Raw genomic sequence first — 14903 nt, forward strand, 5'->3', positions numbered from 1 at the left:
TGTATTCTGATGTAAGTGAATTTGAAATTGCACGTTCACAAAATTACTAGACGCGCCACGCGAGCGCAAAGGATTAAATTAAAATTGAAAATGTCATATTTCTTATACACGTCATCTTTCCAAATTCTTTATTATTATTCTTTTAAATTTGTCCACGATGATTCTTCCTCACTATAAGTGAAAAATCTCTGTTTAGTTTGGAACGAGCACGACGCAGGAATTTAAAATAGAATATAACACCGTTGCTGTCAGGCGGTAACATCAAAGTGCATGTATCAGGTTCCAACCAGCCTCGAACATGCGAAAATGTAGTCAGATCTCAAGGTGATAGGATAAAACACAAACATAAAATTTATCCGAATTAAATTTGGCTTATCTTCAAATTACACGTGCGAGTGTCTTTATTAATTATTTAAATTAGCTGCTTTCCGTTTTGTATTCGCATATTAGGGTTCCGAGCGGTTCCGAGTGGTTCCGGGCCCCAAGAAGAGGCGCGCCCCCACCACCGGTCCCTCCCTTTGCAGCTCGCGCGGTTCCGAACGGTTCCGAACGGTTCCGAGCGGTTCCGGGCCCCAAGGAGAGGCGCGCCCCCACCACAGTCCCCTTCCTTCGCAGCTCGCGCGGACGGTTAATCTCACCAGTTGAATTTCGCCGCTCGAACACTTTGCATCTGATCGCTCCTGTCGACACTTTCTTTACGCGTCTTGTCATCGCATCGACGTTTCTTGACTGATTATCATTCGATAATTATTTCTTAAATAATTACTCGCTAAACACTCACTTCTTAAATAATTATTCGCTAAACACGCGTTTTTTAAATAATTATTTAATCAATTTAGCGCGTTAACGCGCGAACATATCTTCAACACTGATCGAGATGCGGCAGGTGTGGATCGTGCAACAATTACCGATGCCGGAGGTGTCGAACGTGTTTTATCCATTGAACACGAGCCTGGAGGACGAAATGAAGAGATTGTTTACGAACTTCTGGATCGAGAAGACTACATCTGCGCCTTCGGTAAATGGTAAGTCGTTTCTTTTCTCGGTTTTCATATTAATTAGGATTTACTGGAAATAGATGCGATGGTTGTCTTTAAATCATAGCTTTCGTTCACCTTGCCGGCGAGGAACAGATTCGTGTTTCAAAGTGTTTTAATTTGCCGTGCGCTCAATGTCGCGCTAGGGAACTTGTAACATAATCGTTTTGCGTCGTACAGTTACATAGATAGCATTGTTCGTTTAATCATAAATTAAGTCGGCAGATTATTATACGTTTTCATGAATTTCTTTTTAGTATACAATTTATTAGATCTACCAGAAATACATATTCCGTATTCATTAAAAACGATATATAAATTGCAATCATCCTGTCGAGATGTCATAAATAATGATAAAAAATTACATTATTCGATAAAATTTATTCAATATACGAGAAATTTATTATTTTGTGTTATTCTAAAAACGAACAGAACTTTTCGGTAGATGTGATATATACATTTTTTCGAGCATCCCTTTTCGTTTAGAATAAAAGAAACTAATTATTAGTAATTATTTTTGAGAATTTCGGATCTTGTAATGTATAACGAAATAGCGTCGACAGTTTGTATACCGAATTTCTGTTTCGCTATGGTCACCCTGTCATCTGCCACAAACTTCGTTTGTTTTCGATGGATACATACATATTGTGACACGTAGTTTCGTGTCAAGTTTAAAGGAATCCTTTTTTAATTAAATCAAACTGAGAAATATTCATAATGTAGCACAGGAGATTTAAACTGAAACATTTTAGATATTCTTAAAATATCAGATAGTCGAATTTCAAATTGTGTATCCAGATCGTAATTGTGCGCCAAGTTTTGATCCGGTCTTTCTGTATTTAGTAATCAGTCGAATCGATAAGAGAAATTCTAAAACGTGCCCGTGGCACAACTGGTTATCGTCGATTCGTAGAACCCCTTTATTGAGTCCAATTCGCCGAAGTCAAGAAACTTCAGTAAATATACTTTCTATTTACTTCTCGATCGTAGCTTAATTTACCGCGGTGTTTCCCGAACTAGAACGGCGCACTACAGAAAATGTAATCACGTGTAATTAAAGTAGAGTTCTTGATCTTTCGAATGGGATAGGTACATACCGATTAAAAATATTATTCAAAGAATAATTAAACACATGGATTTAGTTAAATTGGAAATAATTTCTATTTATATTAATGTAGAGATATTCTTAGTTTATTCGAAAATTATTCAATTCATTTCGTATTTTTATTTGAATAGAAATAACATTAAGTTGAGCAAATTTTATTCTCGTGCACGAAGACCTTTGTGCATGACCTTTCCACAGATTTATTATTCGTTATTTAATTCTACCTTTGTTAAAAGCAGTACAAACTAGTCAAATGTGTAAAACACGAATGACTTCTATCTAGATGTATACTAAACACGTAATAATTAATTCCATCAAGAGTTTGAGAAACGCTGGCACAGGCTGTCGAATTCCGAGAAAATGATGTCACCTATACATGTAGGGTGTACTTGGTCGAGATGAAAACAAAGATAAACGTTAACGAATGTCGTTAATCTTTTTCTCTCGATCGAATTTTGAAGCGCGTATTTATGATACTCTATATTTACTTTTCGGTCGAGCATCGATTCCATGGCGGTTTCTCCTTCATCTTAAAAATACGATGACTGTTTACAAAGTGTGAAATCGGATACAGCAACCGTTATTCTCTCGATTCATGCGCTATCGAACCCTCCGGTCGGCAAAAAGACTCAACGAAAATAAACGATCCGGCGCGATAATTAAGCAGCCATACATTTATGTTTTGGTTTTTTTTCATATTCAAACTTTCTATCAGCGCCTCTAAGGAAAACTATGTCATAAACATTTCACGTATTTTCGTCCATGCGACGAATTTAGAAATTTTAATGAGACAATGCATTATCATTCTTGATTAATTACTGTTAGACTGTGAACTTTTATGCAATGTGTATAAAATATCAAGAATAGTTTAAAAAGTAGAAGAAACTTTTATTTAAGCTTATATTCCCTTTCTATACCTATGAAGATATGAACTTGCATAAACATCCAGTCTGCACATTAGTATTTCTTCTGCAGTCCATAGTCGTGGTCTACTAACAATTTTTATTTAAAAAATACTCTTTGAAGTCGAAGACGGCATTTTTATCTGATATACATATTGGATTGTACAGAAAGTTCGTGGCAATTTTTAAGAAAACTTCAAAGGCACATTTGAATTTCGATATATATTTAATATATATTTATATTTGATTATATATATTTATATATATATATATATATTTTTATTATTATTATTATTATTAAAGGTATTAAACCACCTACGGGATTATTAGCAATATGCACATAGATGTGCATATTATCAGTACATATATAGATTTACATTATAATATATGAAATACAATACAATGCGACAATACAATTTCGAAAAAGAGTGCAAAACATGAATCAAGAATAATAATAATATCAAGAATTATAGGCTTATCATTAAGGATATACACAATTGTTTTTCAGAAATTTTTTCAGAAAATAATTAGCCGCGGTTTATATTTATATTTGATATATATTGAATTATATAAGTACCATTTTGTTTCGCAACTTTTTCCACCTTTTAAGAGATGTACACATGTCATTTGTTTCTAACCATTCCAAGATATGTACATATAGTTGTAAAAACAATATGGCGAGTAAATATTTCTGTTTAAACCACAATCATAAGTAATCAAATACAAAGGCACATAATTGATTTTTACGTGTAATAATAATACATAATCAAGCAAACAGACAACTTTTAATCTTCTCTCAGTCACATTCTATAAAAACACATATATGTATTTAGACTTGTACCACGTACCAAAAATCGGCATGGACTTTTCAGACAAACCAATATAAATAGTTTTTACAACAAAACAACTATAATTCATAATAATTTTACCTACACTCTCAATTGATATAATTTTTGTGATGTTGAATGTTGTAGTTGAGGATGTCATGGAAGAGTTCCGTCACAATGGCCGCGACTTCGAGTACTGTCCAGATATGGACAGCGACGCATTGAACGAAAAGTCGCCGCCACGTCGCAAGAAGAACAAGAAACCTTTGCCTACAGAATGCGTTTTCTGTAGAAACAATGGCGAAGAAGAGACTTACTACAGGGAACACTTATTGAAAGACGTCGATGGCCGCGTCCGTTGTCCAGTATTGAGGTAGACATTGCGAAATTTCAATTTTACCATGTATTTATAGATGACGCAATTACGTTTATGCAGCAGACGATTCAGAAAGTATATTTCTGTGGTTAGAAATATTTCTCCATGGTCCTTTAGTGTTTCATCTTTTGTAATTTCTAATCTTATATAATCTGAGGTTTAGACATTTCTCTTAGCACCCCGTCGCAGCGAACAAACGTTTATTTTACCTGTATTGTACCTATTTTATCCAACGTCTTGATACACAACGAACATCGAATTTTAGACCAATCAATAGAGCATTTTTGTGTGACAAAAATAGTAACATTAAACCGATTGTGCAGTTACATAAAATGGGATGCGTAGATTTATAAGTATATGTTTTTCACTTCAACTCTGTTCCGTTTTCCTTGCACAATCGATTCGCTGTTACTATCTTTGTTACAAAAACGCTGTTTTAATTCTCTACCGAATGGCCTATTTACAATTATCGCGAGCGAATCTCAACGGACCTTAGAATTTTCAAACAGGCGAAATAACTTGAAATGCTTTAAATTTCTCGCAATTCACACCGTTTTTTCTCCTTTGTCTGTCCTCAGAGCGTACACGTGTCCAATTTGTGGCGCTACTGGCGACGAAGCCCATACGATCAAGTACTGTCCAAAGAACCCTGGAACGTGGACAACCGTGAACGCCTTCAAACTGTTGAGAAACTCGATGGGCAAACGACGCAAGTAAAAATGCGCGTGCATTTTTACTCGACGTCCTCGCGTCGTTATCGTGTTAAAAAACGACGCGACGATTTTCTTCGGGGGCTCGACGCTTGGAGCTTCGAAATTCGACATGTTCGATCGTTCCTCCGTATCATCTGCTGGCAGGTAATCGTGTCGTTGACACCCTTCGAAGTAACAAATCAACGAAAGTATATCAAGCGGTAATAAGCAATATACATGTATATATGTATATTTAATAGATTCCTAAGAACGTTTTGTCCAATGAAAGTTACCACTCGTTGATCTATCAGCCAAATATATCTGTCGTACAGATTGCGCTGTCGAACACGGACAGAGTCTCCAGGTCGCGCAACAGGGAGGAAAATTTATTTTACATTTTCTTTTCGGTATCGAAACATTTTTATAGTTGGTGTAGAGGGAATAATAACGACGAAGATAATTTTTCAGTCTCGAACAAATCTTTATTAACTTCTCGGTCTTTAACTAATACATCTTTAATATTGAACAGTAACCAGAATGGAGGATAATTCTGAACGAAATTGTTATAATTAGTTTTGACATTACTAATTGTGAGCGAAAAAACTACGATAAATTCAAACGTACAACAATTGAGAAATAAAATAAAAATACTTAGAAACTATTCACAAAAGTGTAGAAAACGCGCCTATTAGAAATATCGGGAGGCCACTAAGTAACATACAAAATAAACAAATGATCGAAACGGTTTATAAATATTAATTTTATAAGTGAAATAAATTTTCGGAACCTGCGACGAACGAAACGGAAGTGCCTTAAGTATTACGTAATTCTGGGTCACCTTGTACCGGATCATCGAGCTTGTAGCGCGGATTGTCGAGAAATTAGGAGGCTACAGCCAAAGATCATAGTTCGTAGAAACTATTTATACTTTTTCGTGCCATATGTTCTCGGTGAAAATATTTCGTTTGTTCCTTAACGAATAACATCGCAAATTTCATCGTCATCGTTCATTTTCTTAGACAGAAGACGCGCATTTACAGATACAACATCGAGTCAGCAGTTGATATTGATCTTTTTCTTTTTTTTTTTTTTTTAATCGAGCGTGTATCGCGCATTTACACGTATCGATCCCGACGGAATTTTGTTCGCAATGATTGGCACGGTAGCTTGTTTAAAAAACATATTTGTCGTAGCTATAGTTCCGACGCTCCATACTATATTTCTATAATATACATTCCCAAGATTCTAATCACGATAAATATGGAATTTGATCGCATTGGCGTAGAATTTGCGAAACCTTTACTCGTATTTTTCGAAACGATTTTAGACGTTAATGCAACGAGCACTGTGATAACGAGACAATCCCTTTTTACGCGGAAGCCGTGCATTACACGATTCGTTCGACTACTACGATTACGTATTCAGATCTTGTCTTTTAAACTAATTACGCCGTCGAAAGAAATTTTGAGAATCAGATCGAACGGTAAAATCCCTCTTTCATCTTACGATGTTTCACGGCCTAAGCAATTCCAGAGTTAGATTTTAACTCGCCTAATTAAGTGCAAATATATATATATTCTCTTCCACGAGACGATAATACGATTAGATTTAGAATGACTTTTCTACATATCGATGGAGAATGTAGTTCTCTTTTATTTATAACAGAGTTGTTGCACAGTTACAAAGACTGTGTTTGTATTATATTAAACACGAGAGAGCATTCTTTATAAACTACTTAATCCTTTAAGCGGTCAGGTGGACAAATACGGCCAGTGAGAGTTGAAGTTCCTTTTACGCGTTAATTATTGGGTAGCTTTGACACATTCGAGATCCGATGACTCAGCCGATGGGTCACATTCAAAGTTTAGCTCGTGTGGGTTAAGGAAAATTAAAATTGATGCTTGCGAATTGAGAAATCAAGTCAAGTACGCGGGTAATTGGTACAAAAATGATTTAAAACAATAATAACTGATATTCTAAATCAGCGCCTGCCTAATCCTGTTCTATTGGGTTGTCCGGAATGTTCGTGTCAATTTGTAAGAAACATTTAAAGACACGTTTGAATTTTGATATATATTTTGAAATACATTTTAAAATTCCCTTTATAATATAAATTCAGATAACTATTGTACAATGCATAAATACAGGTGCACCGATTTCGATGATTTTTAAATATGTTGAAGAAATCAACATTTTCAATAACATTTTCCTATACATATTGAATATTGATGTATATTTTGAAATACAGTCAGTGTAATAAATATTCGCACAACGACCATTTATTTTAAATTGGTTGCTGTACGAATACTTTTTACACTGACTGTACATTTTAAAATTCCCTTTATAATATAAATTCAGATAAGTATTGTAGAGTCTATAAATACAGATGCACCTTTTGTCTGACCGTATATAAAATTAGTAAGAAAGAATAACTAAAGAGATCGTCTATAATGTTATTATTTTTATTGAATTATATATGTATCGGTCTGTTCCACAATTTTTCCACCTTTTAAGGGGATGTCCACATGTTATTTGTTTTCAACCATTCCCATATACAGACCTGTATATTCGGACCTGTACCGCCTACTAAAAACCGGCATGGACTTTCCAGACAACCCAATAAATAACAACGCTTGCATTAATTACCCGCGCATATAATTTTGAAAAATAGAATCTGATTGCGCGAGTTTGCAGCGCTCGTTCGTTCAATTTTTATCTCACTCGACTCTAGAACGTAATAGTTACCATATATAAATAGTGAACACGATCATTCATAACTATTCTCGTCAATGTTCCTTGTTTTATTTTGCGCGACGAATAAATAAAAACAGAGGAGCTTAGCATCGTAATTCTTTGTGTATGCGCAGTACCCGATATATCGTTTTCTTGGAACTCTGCTCGTCACGCAAAACCTTTTCTGTTCCTGTGTGTTCGATCATTAGGTCTCATCGAAGGTTGCGACGGGGATACGAAAACCGTTGTGTGTTTACATTCTTTTGTTCGCCACACTTGGATGAACTGATGGTCGGATCGACGCTGTTTCAGGCAGTGGGTTTTTTTTTTTTTTTGTTCGACGGTTCACAGATTTAACACGTGCGCGAAAATGAAACTAGAACAGTGGTTCTTAACCATTTCGAGCGTAGTTTAAAAATAGATCGAGATATGGATAAAATTGTCCACGGCTTTTGATCGCAAATAATTGGGTAATTATAGAAAACAGGTACATCCTCACCGATTTCGATGATTTTTAAATATGTTGTAGAAATCAACATTTTCCTATACGTATAACCGTCGCTCGGCCTTAGTTTCCGAGATGTTTGCACTCTTTGTTCGATTAAAAAATAAATTAGTGTATCATATCTACCGCATACAGTCAAATATTCACGCAAGTTCATGTTTAATCCTTTGAAAGTAATCCGTTCAGTAACGACGTCGGTGTCAAGGGTTTGTTTAGGCTCAGAAAAAATTAGTTTGACACTGACGTCGTTACTGAACGGATTACTTTCAAATGATTAAAAATGAACTTGCGTGAATATTTGACTATATGCGGTAGATATGATACACTAATTTATTTTTTAATCGAACAAAGAGTGCAAATATCTCGGAAACTAAGGTCGAGCGACGGTTATATGTGTAGGAAAAAGTTGTTCAAAATGTTGATTTCTACAATATATTTAAAAATGATTGAAATCGGTGAGGATGTACCTGTTCTCTATAATTACCAATAATTGTAATAAGAAATAAATTGGATAAAGGAAACGTTGCGGTTAAGAATCATTGAACTAAGACGGAGAATAGTAGCACGCGAACGAGCGTTGCGACAAACCAAAGTTTCCGAGCTCCTTTCGAAATCTCGATTCGGGTCGATGGTATTAAAGTATCTTCAGAATACTTATAATTTCGATACTCAATTATATTTATCGTATTGTATATTATCTAGCGTGTAAGATTTAGGGTAGAATAGCTTTTACGATGGACGATTAGTTCGGTATCGAAGGTACAATTTTCGCCGCTTATTAATCATTTTTCATTAACGGACCAATTGGTAACTGAACAGTTGCACAGTTGCGTAAAATGGTACCGCTTGTTTACCTACAGCGTATACCTATTATCCGTCATCCTTAAAACGGTCTTAAAAGTGTCGATACTGCTTTTGTACACGTTTAATTTTAACCCTTTCGTCGCGGTACTATACGAATTTTTCTCCATCGTAAATGAATTAGTGATGCAAGCTCATAAATGTATGTATGTATATTAATTAACCATATTAATGTTTTTTATAACCAAAGTTCCTACAAAAGTAATTGGTAGTTATAAGTGTTAGGATATGAGTAGGAAATAAGGATGACAATTGCTACGAGACGTGCCAATGCACCGCGACTATCGCGTACGGTATGACAGACTATTTCGACTGTATAGAAAAAAGCAACATGTTGCTTAGATAACGAAACCAATTAATTGGTTCGTGCAATTGGATGCACTCAATTGGTTGTTTAGCCCTTTGCTGTCGCGCAACTTTATGGAGATAAGATTTAGACTAATACTTTGATAACGATATCAATATACATTGAGACTAATTCAGTATTTCAACGTTTGTTATTAATATTGATTGAGCTTGAGACAGCAAAGGGTTAAAAATCCGTTATTAGTCTGATTTTCCTAGATCTTAACGATACGAATTATTTGTAAGGCTGTTGTGCTTAGAATTTATTATAATTAGTACTATTCGCAAAGGTAAAAAAAGAACCAAATTTTAGCGTAGTCAACTGCAGTATTCGAAAGTATTAAATATACGCGGTAGGGTTTTGCGTGCAATTTTCCATTTACACGCGTAACGTTACCAAAGAGGAAAAGGTAGTAATAAGATCGTTTTCTCATTCGTTTTATCGAGGGTCTCGAATTATAAAGTAGATACAATTTTCAGAACAAAAACACTTTGGAACCCAAACGGTTCGTAACGGTTCACTTGCTATAATTATTAGGTTATCCAGAAAGTTCGTGGCAATTTCTAACAAAAATTAAAGGCATATAATATATATACATGTATTTATTGAATCACATAGGTGCAATTTTGTTCCACAATCTTTCCACCTTTTAACACGTTCACTGCCAGACTAATACTCTTCAAAATTTCTACTGCGATTAAATTTTGTTTACAGACTATTGGAAACTGCGTAATGAAGCATTTATTGTGGTATTTAGTTTTGTAACTTCTTCAAAGTTCAAGTATTTCATTTAAATTCATTTTCTGTGACACTTAACTTTCAGAATTAATTTTCGTAGATTTTTAATGAAAAATCACTGTCACCCATATATGGGTGACGTGGCGATCAACGAGTTAAGAGATGTATACATGTTATTTATTTTCAACCATTTCGATATACAGACTGTTCCAAAAATGTTGTAACACATTGAAAGGGGTGATTGGGAAGGTAATTTGAAACAACTTTTTCCTTAGCGAAAATGTTGTCCGAGGCTTCGTTGAGGAGATATTAACGAAAAACAATGACCAATCAGAGCGCGCGTATACCGCTACCGCGGCCGCTCCAACGGTATCCGCGCGCTCTGATTGGTCAGTGTTTTCCTTTAATATCTCCTTAACGAAGCCTCAGACAACATTTTCGCTAAAGAAAAAGTTGTTTCAAATCACCTCCCCAACCATCCTTTTCAAGGTGTTACAACATTTTTGGGACACCCTGTATTCAGACCTGTACCACCACCTACCAAAAATCGACATGGACTTTCCGGACAACCCAATACATAGAAAAAAGAATATACAACAATAACACATTTAAAATTAAAATTTAAATCCACGGTTGTCGATAAATAAAAACACAACTCGTTAAACCGTATAATATATTTAACTATATTTTTCCAAACAAGTTAAAATTGTGTCTACTTTATCAAAGAGGGCTTCTGCCTTGGGCAGCCGACTTCGCAGAGTAGAATGATTCATAATTAAACGCGAGATGACGTTGCCGTAATCCGATGCCCCAGCGTGGTTTACGATTCAGATGCAGGTGATAACGTAGTTATAGCAGCACAATAGTCCCTACGTTACGGAGGTAATTTCTTCGATGATTATTACGCCCCGTGCATTCCATACTCTCGTTCCATGTTCATTTCGCTTGTCAATATCATATACACGTGTATCCTAACACTTCATCGAGCTTGTCCCACGAGAATTGTACAAATGTTAATTTCTCCGTTACATTGCAACCTATCCTATAGGTAGAAATATATGTAATCGCGTAACGTTTAAACGAGATTTTTCCAGATAATGATCGACGATAACGATTCTTGTTTATTTTGAATTGATGCGAATCGAACGCGCGTCCAGCGGTATATTTTGGTTTGCTTTTCCACTGAGCGAAGTCGCTGAGAAACTTTTTACGGTAATAATTCATGCGTGCGCCCGAAATATTGAAATTGTAACTTTAAGGTACAATTTTGCGTACTATCGTCGTAATGTACAATATATATACACACATATTTGTATCTCGTTAATTTTTCTAACTATTAATGTATATTATTATGTTATTATTTAAGCGTACGTAGTCTGCTAATTCGTATCATGAATACTGATGTTTAAAAAACTATATTGCAATTTAAACGACTGTAACCCTTTATATCCCTATCTATATTATTATACATCAAGGTATTTTTCAATGTAACTTTGGAATTTAATTACGTATCATGTATACTCCGTTCCGTTTTTCTTTAATAGTACGAACTTGTATCTTTTATTTTCAGCTTATCTTCTATACAATCAAAAAAGGAGGAACAATTATTAGAATATTCTCGATTGTACATATTTCACTGTCAGATCGCTCATTGATACCTCGAGTAATTGGTACAACGGTTAAAAATAGAATAGACTCGTTTACCTGCACAGAATTGAGAACAATCTAGGTTTAATCGTCGAGAATCAGTAGTACACGCGGTGCGCGAATGAAATAGAAAAATAGATGTTTTATAAGTAAGTTATTAAACATCGCGTGACTAGTAGTTTCATGGAAACTGTCCGCATTTTGTGCACCGCACGCGTCGACGAGCACAAACCGTTGTTTCGTACCTCTGCGACCGGTAATAGCAATTTTGCTTCTGTTTTTTAATAATAATTGCTTACAAAAGTTTCTTACTGTTCATACTTGCCGAGTTGCTGAAGATATAGGATTGGCGATCTTTTGTTCATATATCCTTTTTTGAAGTTTATTCTTTTTAATTGTTTAAAATCGGACGCAGTATCGCGAAAATATTGTTCGGGTGCAATCAGTTGATTCGCCTCGAGTTATTGTGCGCGTGAATCAAATCGCAATTATTCACGGTACTTTGTAGCAACACCTAAACGTTTAGTAGGTAAGTAGGTCGTTTATTATACTCGTTTCTGCATGGTCGGTTAGTGGCAATTTTGGAATAAATCTTCTTCGACAGATGAAGGTTTAATTCTTGACAATGGCAAAACGGAAGGAAACAAGAAAAGTATACCTAATTTCTTCTCCCTTTTTCCATTTATTGTCAAACACCATTCGTGACAAAATAATTACGCGTGCTTTACGATTGTATTCAATGCTTAATGAATTGCTGTAGGGTCAATAATGAATTCTCAATACCCTTTCGCATTTAATTTATATTTACTGATTTAAAGCAGCTGATTATACACTTCTACACGAGTCACATACAATTACTTTATGTATTAATAATTTTGTATCGCGTGAAATATTTTTGCACCCTATTGGAAAAGTGTCATTAACACAAGTCATTTGATCAGTCACAGGAGAAATAAGTGCAAATTAAATGTCTATGATTACACACTCCTAGATAAGTCACATACAATTGTTTCATTGTATTAAATTTATTATCACGTGAAATATTTTTGCACCCCATTGAAAAAACGTTCTTAAAACCAGTTATTTGATCAATCACAGGAGAAATAAGTGCAAATTAAATGTCTATGATTACACACTCCTAGATAAGTCACATACAATTGTTTCATTGTATTAAATTTATTATCACGTGAAATATTTTTGCACCCCATTGAAAAAACGTTCTCAAAGCCAATTATTTGATTAATTGATTACTGGTGAAATCGCAAGCACAAATTGCAATTTTACTTCATAAGATCATGAAAGTATTTAATATTTATCTCGGGGTGGAGGGGCGCAAGTAATCCGTGACGTGCCCCCATTATTTGTAAAATCGAGAATCGGTCCTGGCAACAATGATAACCATTAGCCGCCTATCTGAATCTGGTAATTCCCGGTGTGTCAGGAAATACAAGGCATCCTGTGTGTACATAAACGTCGACTGGCGTTATAAATCGTTCAATAGAGGACGAGCCACTGGACGGAAAACAAGTCATGTCGCGGCTCCTCGCGTCGGCGTGTGCTATCTCGATCGTCCTAATGATTTCGGAAACCGTGTCGCTGGATCGACCTGGCCGAGGTACGACGAGACAGCTCGAATCGTCACCCTTGTTCTTGTTCCACTTGCTGAAGCTGAAGCACAAGATTCAGAGAATAGAGAACATTCCGACCATACCGACAACCGCGGATTGCATTTGCATACCTCACTATCTGTGTGACATCAACGGTACCGTCACGCCGGATAAGATCGGAACGATCGATATTCGGTGAGTGAACAAATTGTTTAAATAAAAAATAAGGAAAGTGATAGGATAGGAAATTGATAGGAAAATCAAAGTGACCTTTGGAAGACATATTTTCTTTAGTAGATATAGTTCCTTTAGTACAATTTTGTATATTATAATACTTGAAGTCGTATTCAAGGTCATATTTTTCGTTGTTGAGTGAACAAATCGTATAAATAAAAAAATTGCAAATCTCTGGCCTTGATAGGGAAATCCAAGTGATCTTTGAAACAGTAGACATATTTCCTTTGATACAATTTTGTTTCACAATTACGTAGTTGAATTTGCTTTCCAAAGCCTAGAAGACTATACTCGTGTTGCCTATTAAAAAAAAACATCAGTGATCTTGATACCTTGAAGAGAAGTAACTAAAATATTTATAATTGTTTTGGAGTCACATGTCATGTTATGTGAAGCATTCTCTATAATAAACTGCTTCCTTTTTTATAGCAAACAAAGTGACCAAACAAAAATAAATTAACTAACATTAGTTACTTTAATTTTAGATATAGAAGATGTACGGGTGACTTGGAAGTCTGCTGTCGCCTGGTGAACGCAACCACCACGACAACTACTACTACAACTACGACCATGCGAACTACCACGACAACTAAAGCAACTACTACAACAACTAAAGCAACTACTACAACAACCAAAGCACCAACGACCACGACCACAACTCTTCCGCCAATTATATTCCCGAATTCAGAATCCCCTAATGCTGAAATCTGTGTATGCGTGCTGGTGACGCAATGCGATCCAAATGGAATCATTGGATCGTCAGGCGAGGGTGTGATCAACCCCCGAATACAATACGTCCAATGTCCCAGCAGCAATCAGGTCTGTTGCATGCCAACAGCAGTGATACAGTATCCTACAACTCCTCCAACTGCTCGTCAAATCTGCGTCCTTTGTGGAAGCACGATCCAGTGCAGCAATGGGGTCGTGGTTCCCGTGAACGTCGGGGTCGTGAACCCCGTGGTGACCTACCAACAAACGTGCCCAGTGCCCACTACCTGCTGCCAAGGGATTAATCCAATATACAACAACGGGATTCCAGTGGTACTGGGGCCCGTCAGGTACGCCAACACTCCTCAGGCTTGTTACTGCGTCAAGAGCTGGCTTTGCGCCCCTGGAAACTCGGTCAGTTGGGATAACGCTGGCGCCATTGACCCCAGGTCAGTTTGGAATGATTCCATTAACTGGATAATCGATTAAATTTACACTTTGTTTAGCTTTTTATTTAGAGACAGTTCATAGCTTGAAAAAGAATTGTTTACATTAGGAATATTAGAAGTAATTTACACTTTGTTT

The 14903-nt window shown here is 35.8% G+C and overlaps 2 protein-coding genes across 2 annotated transcripts; both read left to right on the forward strand.

Moving 5' to 3' along the window:
* Positions 1-631: 631 nt before the first annotated feature.
* LOC128892806 (uncharacterized) lies at positions 632-5198 on the forward strand. Its single transcript, XM_054153358.1, has 3 exons — positions 632-1025; positions 4019-4244; positions 4826-5198. The coding sequence occupies exons 1-3, from the start codon at positions 878-880 to the stop codon at positions 4962-4964; spliced, it is 513 nt and encodes a 170-aa protein (XP_054009333.1). The 5' UTR covers positions 632-877; the 3' UTR covers positions 4965-5198.
* Positions 4976-14767, forward strand: LOC128892805 (mucin-2-like; the record flags this gene model as incomplete). The annotated part of the gene is made up of 3 exons (XM_054153357.1): positions 4976-5104; positions 13211-13571; positions 14096-14767. Coding segments are annotated over exons 2-3 (944 nt in total), but the record flags the coding sequence as incomplete, so codon positions are not given.
* Between the last annotated feature and the right edge of the window lie 136 nt (positions 14768-14903).

The sequence above is a fragment of the Hylaeus anthracinus genome, unplaced genomic scaffold (assembly GCF_026225885.1).
Source record: "Hylaeus anthracinus isolate JK02 unplaced genomic scaffold, UHH_iyHylAnth1.0_haploid 18614, whole genome shotgun sequence".
NCBI lineage: Eukaryota > Metazoa > Arthropoda > Insecta > Hymenoptera > Colletidae > Hylaeus > Hylaeus anthracinus.